This window comes from Doryrhamphus excisus, linkage group LG17 (genome assembly GCF_037039965.1).
Source record: "Doryrhamphus excisus strain RoL-2023G ecotype Guam linkage group LG17, RoL_Dexc_Guam_v1.1, whole genome shotgun sequence".
In the NCBI taxonomy this organism is placed as follows: domain Eukaryota; kingdom Metazoa; phylum Chordata; class Actinopteri; order Syngnathiformes; family Syngnathidae; genus Doryrhamphus; species Doryrhamphus excisus.
The window spans coordinates 4,428,625-4,438,469 of NC_136373.1; the positions used below are offsets into that span (position 1 = coordinate 4,428,625).

The window sequence follows — 9,845 nt, forward strand, 5'->3', positions numbered from 1 at the left end:
GCATTATATTTACTTTTTGAAAAATAAAAACACTTTAGTTTCTTTACTTTATTTGCCTTTTATTTAACCTACAAATGTGTCAGATCATTTTGCCTGACACTGTAGTAATACAAACAAACCTGCATGTTTCTACTGTATCTTATTTTTTATACAGAAACAAAGCAAAATGGCATTATATTTACTTTTCGAAAATAAAAATACTTTTGTTTCTTTACTTTATTTGCCTTTTATTTAACCTACAAATGTGTCAGATGACTTTGCGTGACCATGTATATATTTAAATTGGGGTTATATTATATTTAGAGTTGTCCTATATTCGGAACAATATGGTATTTGTCACCATGACGTCATTGATGCCCTACATTTTGTTACTATATTGTTACAATATTTATCCACCAAAGCGCCGCTCTGAGGGAAGAAAAAAACACTAATCTCCAGATGGAAGAATTGATCAGATGCTAACAAGGGAATCCATTGACTGAGCCTTGTACACGAGCTTGTTTCCACTCATCGATGTGCGATGATAACACCCGACAATCCTCTAATCCTTCTTTTCACACCCGTCTTCCTCCTACAACGCTATCCCAATGAGCTCCATAGCACCACCTACCCGTGTGTTTTCAGTGCGACGATGAGGTTTGTGTGGAGAGCAGCTACAGATCCAGGGAGGATTCCAGGAAGTGCACACAAAAGGGGGAGGTTAAAAATAAATCAGCGGTTAATTAGTGTAAGAGGTGATGCAGTGGGGATACAAAAAAAAAATCTATCCATCTGGGTCTTGGAGACACAAACTAAAGGGTCTAGGTTGAATTAAAAGTGTGATTAGAGCACAGTTTAATTATTTTTCGTTTGTTTTTGTGTTTTTGGACAGATATACACTTAGTTTTTGACTAGAAGATGACCTCGTTAAACAACATCTCAAGCATGGAAACTAATGACAGTTGCCATTTGTAGCAGATTAGCATGCATCCATTTTCTAGGTTTTCAAAACGTCCGGCTAAAGTGTGGATTTGGAGGAAAATACATTTATGTCTTTGGGTATTGACGCCAATAAGTAAAAATAGTTTTACAGAAGGCTGCACGGTGGACGAGTGGTTAGCATGCAGACCTCGCAGCGAGGAGACTCGAGTTCAATTCCTCCCACATTCCAAAAACATGCGAGGTTAATTGACGACTCCAAATTGTCCATAGGTATGAATGTGAGTGTGAATGGTTGTTTGTCTATATGTGCCCTGTGATTGGCTGGCTGGCGACCAGTCCAGGGTGTACCCCGCCTCTCGCCGGAAGACAGCTGGGATAGGCACCAGCACCCCCCCACGACCCTCGTGAGGAAAAACGGTAAAAAACGAATGAATGAATGAGTTTTACGGAAGGCTGCACGGTGGTCTAGTGGTTAGCACGCAGGCCTCACAGCTAGGAGACCTGAGTTCAATTCAAAACATGCTAGATTAATTGGCGACTCCAAATTGTCTATAGGTATGAATGTGAGTGTGAATGGTTGTTTGTCTATATGTGCCCTGTGATTGGCTGGCTGGCCACCAGTCCAGGGTGTACCCCGCCTCTCGCCGGAAGACAGCTGGGATAGGCTCCAGCACCCCCCGCGACCCTCGTGAGGATAAGCGGTAGAAAATGAATGAATGAATGAATGAGTTTCACGGTGGAAGAGTGGTTAGCACACAGGCCTCACAGCTACGAGACCAGAGTTCAATTCCTCTGACATTCCAAAAACATGCTAGGTTAATTGGCGACTCCAAATTGTCCATAGGTATGAATGTGAGTGTGAATGGTTGTTTGTCTATATGTGCCCTGTGATTGGCTGGCCACCAGTCCAGGGTGTACCCCACCTCTTGCCGAAAGACAGCTGGGATAGGCTCCAGCACCACCCTGCAACCCTCTTAAAATAAAATTTAAATAAAATCCCACCCAAACAAAGAAAATACTCGATTTATTTTCAAGATTGGAGCCCAATCCTAACTAAACTAGACGGTTTTATTTCCTTTTCCAAGTGGACACTTAAACATCCCTTATCATGTTCCTAAACAGATGACACTTTTCACCGCCAATCATTTTATTTGTCCTCTTGACTCTATCTTTACTGAAAACATATGTCCTGACCCCCCGCCCCCCTTCGCCCATCTTATCAACACCCCAGTGAGCTAAGTGGTAACAAAGCCTGTTCTCCTGCCGAGGTAAGACGAGGAGGCTCAGCTGGACTCTGGATGGAGAGCAAGAGGGAGGATTAGCAGCAGAGGCTCCTTTCTATTTGTTTTTGTTTTTTTTAAAAAATATGTTTCCTGGGCTCAGGTGCCAAAAACAAGACCCACAACTGGGAATTTGGGCCAAGCTGGGACACAGTAGAGTCATTTTCACAGTCAAAAAGTATAAAAATGTACCAAAACACATTACCAGTCAGAAGTTTGGAGACATTTTATCATGCTGTGGACCCAAAAAAAATACTTTTCTTAAGATTTCTGACCTTAAACGTCAACAAAAATCACTATATATTTTTGCCCAGTTGACCTCCCTTCATTTAAAAGCAACATTCTACTGATAAACCTTTAAGGGCTGCGTCGTTATCACTGCTCCCCGGAAGGGGGTTCGGTAAGGGTGCTGGTGGGAGTCAAACACGTGTCTCTTCTGCTGCTGCCTGGACCATCTTACAAGACAAGATAAGCTCCGACTTCTGTGCAAAACGTTTTTCTATGACCTATCTTCTCTGATAAAACGACAAAACGAAGATCCTGAATATGACAGGTGACAGCAAGAGCCTCAAATGGATGATTTTAAAGAACCTTTTGCAAAATCTAGTCAAAGATCCTCTATATGAAAGCAGCACAGGTGTTTTTTAAGAACATATTGCAAAAAACAAATGTGAAAGATTCTCTATATGAAGATTGAGCTCTGATGTTTTTAAGGACGGACTGCAAAAACAATAGTCAAAGTGTTATTGGGGACCTTCTGCAAAAACCTTGCAAAATCTAGTCAAAGATCCTCTATATGAAAACAGCACAGGTGTTTTTTAAGAAACTATTGCAAAAAACAAATGTGAAAGGTTATCTATATGAAGTTTAAGCGCTGCTGTTTTTAAGGACTGACTGCAAAAACAATAGTCAGTGTTATTAGGGACCTTCTGCAAAAACCTTGCAAAAGCTAGTCAAAGATCCTCCATATGAAAGCAGCACAGGTGTTTTTTAAGAACATATTGCAAAAAAAGGTGAAAGATTCTCTGTATGAAGATTGAGCTCTGCTGTTTTTAAGGACTGACTGCAAAAACAATAGTCAAAAGTGTTATTGGGGACCTTCTGCAAAAACCTTGCAAAATCTAGTCAAAGATCCTCTATATAAAAGCAGCACAGGTGTTTTTTAAGAACATATTGCAAAAAACAAATGTGAAAGATTCTCTATATGAAGATTGAGCTCTGCTGTTTTTAAGGACGGACTGCAAAAACAATAGTCAAAGTGTTATTGGGGACCTTCTGCAAAAACCTTGCAAAATCTAGTCAAAGATCCTCTATATGAAAGCAGCACAGGTGTTTTTTAAGAACATATTGCAAAAAAAGGTGAAAGATTCTCTGTATGAAGATTGAGCTCTGCTGTTTTTAAGGACTGACTGCAAAAACAATAGTCAAAAGTGTTATTGGGGACCTTCTGCAAAAACCTTGCAAAATCTAGTCAAAGATCCTCTATATAAAAGCAGCACAGGTGTTTTTTAAGAACATATTGCAAAAAACAAATGTGAAAGATTCTCTATATGAAGATTGAGCTCTGCTGTTTTTAAGGACTGACTGCAAAAACAATAGTCAAAGTGTTATTGGGGACCTTCTGCAAAAACCTTGCAAAATCTAGTCAAAGATCCTCTATATGAAAACAGCACAGGTGTTTTTTAAGGAACTATTGCAAAAAACAAATGTGAAAGGTTATCTATATGAAGTTTAAGCGCTGCTGTTTTTAAGGACTGACTGCAAAAACAATAGTCAAAAGTGTTATTGGGGACCTTCTGCAAAAACCTTGCAAAATCTAGTCAAAGATCCTCTATATAAAAGCAGCACAGGTGTTTTTTAAGAACATATTGCAAAAAACAAATGTGAAAGATTCTCTGTATGAAGATTGAGCTCTGCTGTTTTTAAGGACTGACTGCAAAAACAATAGTCAAAGTGTTATTGGGGACCTTCTGCAAAAACCTTGCAAAATCTAGTCAAAGATCCTCTATATGAAAGCAGCACAGGTGTTTTTTAAGAACATATTGCAAAAAAACGTGAAAGATTCTCTATATGAAGATTGAGCTGTGCTGTTTTTAAGGACAGACTGCAAAAACAATAGTCAAAAGTGTTATTGGGGACCTTCTGCAAAAACCTTGCAAAATCTAGTCAAAGATCCTCTATATGAAAGCAGCACAGGTGTTTTTTAAGAACATATTGCAAAAAAACGTGAAAGATTCTCTATATGAAGATTGAGCTGTGCTGTTTTTAAGGACAGACTGCAAAAACAATAGTCAAAAGTGTTATTGGGGACCTTCTGCAAAAACCTTGCAAAGGTCCTTGATATGAGTGCAACGCTCAGCTGTACCGCAAAAATGCTAATCATGATTTGTCTATGCAACACAAGCACAATGCGGTTTTTAGGGACTGGCTGCAAAAACTCAACTCAAAGATCCTCTACGTACATAATGCTCACACTTTGCTGTTTTTTAAGGACCTACTCTCAATTTTTCAAAGATTCTTCTTCAAAAACTGGAGTGCTCTGCTGTTTTTTTTTGTTTTTTTTGCAGTCTGCTGCCAAAACACTTAAAGATCCTCTATACGATCAAGTGAATTAATAGTTAGTGTTACATTGCGCGTTTGAACGACATAAAGGATGAAAAGAGTCGTTCAGTGTGTCCAAAGGGGGAACGTTAACTAACATATGAAAACAATTGTGACAAACCTGCAACAACAATAAAAATATAAGGAAAAAAAAGAATTAATTGAAACAATAATCAGTAAAATTACAAATAAATTCAAACATCATAATACACTAAGGACAAAATATCTGAAATAGAACTAAAATAAGTAGTTACATTCAATGGTTGAAAAGGTGGTAAAATACTGTGGTGGGGGTTTCTTATCTTAATTATAGACCTACTCATGAATAACTACTTATGTGAACCTGAGCAGTGGAGATGTGTGAATAAAGCCCTTTTAATAACGTCACGTCACGTCACACCACACAGCACAGCACAGCAGCAGCAATTCACAGCAAATGCAACACAAAGCTGTCAAGTGAGCAGCAAGCAGCACACCTGGAATACAAACAAAAACTGCTGCCAAGAAAATCCATTCAGAACTCCATTGAGAATCCTACCGATTTAACACCACGAGACGCCCGTTTACTACAACACAAACATGCTAGGCTAAATCATGGAATTAATTGTTTGTTTATATAAGCGGCGCCGAATTAACAACGACGGTTGATATGTTGGAGGGAGTTGCCTAAAAGATAAGCAGGGAGACCATTTTAGAGGTTTTAAGGAGGGGAGTTTGAATTCAAAGATTGGCGGCGGGAATTCGGCATAGGGGAATCGAGACACGCGTGTGTTTCTAAGAGAAAGGTGAAGAGTTGAAGTCAAACTTACCGACTGGAGGAAAAGCAAAGTCCGTACGTAATCTCTCTCCGTGTTTAGCGTCTCGTTGAGAACACACAGCCGGAGTCGCTGCTGTCGGTCGGACTCCTTGACGGCGTGGACAGCGTTCTCCAGATGCACGTCTTCCTCCTCCATGATGTGCTCCTAAAAAACGCAACAAGGAGCAGGGGGGGGGGGTAGTCTTCTCACGGTGAGTATCCGCTCTTAGTTCTCCTTTAGTCCATCTCGAATAATCCACTATAAAAAGACCTCCTTGGTTGGGACAAGGGGGGGCGGAGATGCTAGTCTCGCTATGCCGCTCAGCAACACGTGAAGCTCGGATACCAAGAATGGACGAGTCCGCTCATGTGAGGAGAACCGACACAAACTCCGCTACTAACAAACCACCAACACGCAACTAACGCTGCCCAACAGCTGACACTGGAGGAGGAGCCGCTTCATTCACGCTCAGGCAAAGCGGGCAGGGGGGGGGCCACCTCTAGCGGTGACACCCACCGTCTCACCAACCCACAGTCGGATTGCGTGGAAATGGAGAGTCTCGGTTTGACAGGAGTTAAGAACATACTGCTACCATTTTTTTTTATACAAAGATCCTCTATAAGAAAGATGAGTGCTGCCTTGGATAGTCAATCTTTTGGAGGTGCACGTTGCAGTATATTAATAATTTCAGTACATTAAACATATTGTTTGATTGTTTAAACTGGCGTGGTGATTTATTGTTAAAACAATGTTACTGCTTTATTGCTGTAAAGTTTCAAATTCTTTGTGTTGTCACGTTAGGATGACTTTCATCCTTCGTCTTTTTCTGTTGTCTCCATGTCATCTTTACTATTTGGTCGGTTACTTGATAAAAAGTACGTTTAACTATTTCAAGGTCACGATATTCCACATAAAATACTATTCAAATGTATTCTGAGCAGTCCTAATCATGACATCGATCAAGCAGACACTGTAATTGTTGTCAAAGTGCCCTCTAGTGGCCATTGGTTGTTATTGCCATTTTCTTCCATGATTTGTAATAAATAGTATTGACATAAATAAATGCTTATTGTTCCAATAGTCCTTTTCTTGTTGACTACTAATGACCATTAAATGACTACTAATGTTGTTTTAGTGACACGATTGCATCTTTTTGTCCCCTGGCATAGCTACTTTACAAAAGTCATTATTATAGTATTTGCCCTGGAGCGGTGTACTTGGTTACCGCCTTCCTTGTTCACCAACTGACAAATCCAACTGCCTTTTTTTATTGTGTTTTATTGTGTAGTGTTTTTTTATTCTCATGAGAATAGAACTTCTTCCCTAAACTAATTTTCGAGAAATTGCAACTTTATTCTGTTTGGTTTCACATTTTTTTTTATCTTGAAAATTAAAAAAAAAAATATATATATATATATATATATATAGCAAAAATGAAATACTAAAAAGGTAATAATAAATATATATATCAAAAAATTAAATATATATATATATATATATTATTCTTAAAAATAAAAAATATATAAAAAATATTAAAATACATACAATTATATATATATTATTTTTATACATTTGACTTTTTTAGTATCATTTTTGCTGTTTCATATATATATATACAATATAAATATATAATTATATATATATTTACATTTTATATATTTTTTATTATGACTTTTAGTATTTAATTTTTGCTGTTTTTTATATATATATATATATATATAATATAAATATATATATTATATATTTTTATTGACTTTTTTAGTATTTCATTTATATATATATATATATATATATAACAAAAATTTTTAGTATTTCATTTTTGCTGGGTTTTCTTTTTTAATTGTATTTTTAGGATGCGCAAAGGGCAATTTAAAACAAAACACAGCCAAGAGCCGCACTTTGGACACCGCTACTTTGCTGTTTTACAGGAGCTATTGCAAAAAAAAACGCCTTCTATAAAACAGGAGAGGTCTGCCTTTTTATCGGACGTACTGCAAAACGTCAAAGACCTTATACAAAAAAGCTCTGCTGTTTTCAAGAACCAAAGTCAAAAAGTCAATATTCTGGTTAGCATGTTGGCCGCACAGTCGGATCTGGGTTCGAATCTCCGCTTGAGCATCTCTTTGTGGAGTTTGTATGTTCTCCAGATTTCTCCCACATTCCAAAAACATGCTAGGTTAATTGGCGACTCCAAATTGTCCATAGGTATGAATGCGAGTGTGAATGGTTGTTTGTCTATATGTGCCCTGTGATTGGCCGGCTGGGATAGGCTCCAGCATACCCCTGTGACCCTACTAAAAAACAGGAGTTCTCGCCATTTGAAAGCCATGTGAAGAGTAAAAATATGAATAGTAGCTTTAATGGACGTATGTTACATTCGGCACTCTTTCCACACAAAAATCAAACACATCCCCCCCCCCCACCGGATGTGGACAGAGCAGTTGTCATTGTCTTTTATGTTATATTCTATTTACATGTCATCCTTCATGGTGTCTATACATGTCCTTAAATAGCATCCTACAGTGATGTAATAACAGGATACAACATGTGATTGTAGAGTGTATATATATATATATATATATATATATATATATATATATATATATATATATATATATATATGTCTGTCTCTTCCGCTTTTTCCATAAAAGGCATGTGCATAAAGCACCATCGTAAAAAGTCAGTCACGCTTTAAAAAGTCCAATGGCGCCGCGAACACAGCCATGTTAAAGGTAGTCCCTTCGGCGGGGTTTTTTTTCTTCTTTGCAAACAAATACAAAAAAAAAATGTCAAGAGAATAAGAAATGTGCTCAGTGCATTAAGACTTGAAAACCAAAATAAGTCTTGCCCGTGTTCTTGGTGTGAGAAATAATTTTACATTGTGACAGGCAAGACCCCCCCCAAAAAAAAAAACAAGTACAGTGAGTAAACAAAGCCATAGCAGGAGTTATTGTGTGAAAAACTGCACACACAAAAGCTCAATTGGATTGGGTCTCTCTGGGGGTGCAATGTCTAAATATGATGCATTGCATGTCACCGTACAAAGGAGTATCAAGGCCCAAAAAAGTTTGAAGATTGACCTCAAAATATGACAAAGATAACGTTGCATTTATACCATGTTACACAAATAAACCCGTAGAATACTACTGAGAAAATTATGGGGGAAAAAAAACAGAATCTTCAAAAATAAATATGAAGTGAATATTATGAGAACGTGGTATGTAAACAAGAAAAAAAAACTGTATTGTGGTAATATTATGAGAATTACCGCAGTAATACCACAACAGTGAGAATTAATCATAAAGTTGTGGTATTACTGCGGTAATTCTCATAATATTATGGTCATAAAGTTGTGGTATTACTGCAGTAATTCTCATAATATTATGGTAATATATAATATTATAAGTTGTGGTATTACTGCAGTAATTCTCATAATACCACAACTGTATGATTAATCATCAAGTTGTGGTATTACTGTGGTAATTCTCATAATATTACCATAATATTATTGTATATTCTCATAATATTATGGTAATATATAATATTATAAGTTGTGGTATTACTGCAGTAATTCTGCAGTAATACCACAACTTTATGATTAATCATAAAGTTGTGGTATTACTGCAGTAATTCTCATAATACCACAACTGTATGATTAATCATCCAGTTGTGGTATTACTGCGGTAATTCTCATAATATTACCATAATAATATATATTATATATTACCATAATATTATGAGAATTACTGCAGTAATACCACAACTGTATGATTAATCATACAGTTGTGGTATTATGAGAATTACTGCAGTAATACCACAACTTATAATATTATATATTATCATAATATTATGAGAATTACTGCAGTAATACCACAACTTATAATATTATATATTATCATAATATTGTGAGAATTACTGCAGTAATACCACAACTTATAATATTATATATTACCATAATATTATGAGAATTACCGCAGTAATACCACGACTTTATGATTATAATACATTTCTTCACCATTCAAATACATCATATTACATACAAGATGTTTTGTTGGTATTATGGTAATATTATAAGAATTACCGCAGTAATACCATAACTTTATTATAATACGTTTCTTCACCATTCAAATACATCATATGAGAAACAAAACATCTTGTATGTAATATGATGTGTATTTGAAGATATTAATAATCTCCATTTTCTATGCCGTTTATCCCGACTTGGGTCCCGGGTTTGCTGGAGCCT

At 36.8% G+C, this 9,845-nt stretch overlaps 1 protein-coding gene across 2 annotated transcripts in view; it reads right to left on the reverse strand.

The window, feature by feature from the left end:
• prex1 (phosphatidylinositol-3,4,5-trisphosphate-dependent Rac exchange factor 1) overlaps positions 1-6,409 on the reverse strand; it is a 101,714-nt gene extending 95,305 nt beyond the window's left edge. Inside the window, exon 1 of one of the 2 annotated variants that reach the window (XM_058084029.2) lies at positions 5,612-6,409. In XM_058084029.2, the coding sequence (XP_057940012.2) occupies positions 5,612-5,755 (144 nt within the window). In that variant the 5' untranslated portion in view covers positions 5,756-6,409. The remainder of the gene's footprint in view (positions 1-5,611) is intronic. The other variant, XM_058084030.2, reaches the window with a different exon arrangement.
• Positions 6,410-9,845: the final 3,436 nt, after the last annotated feature.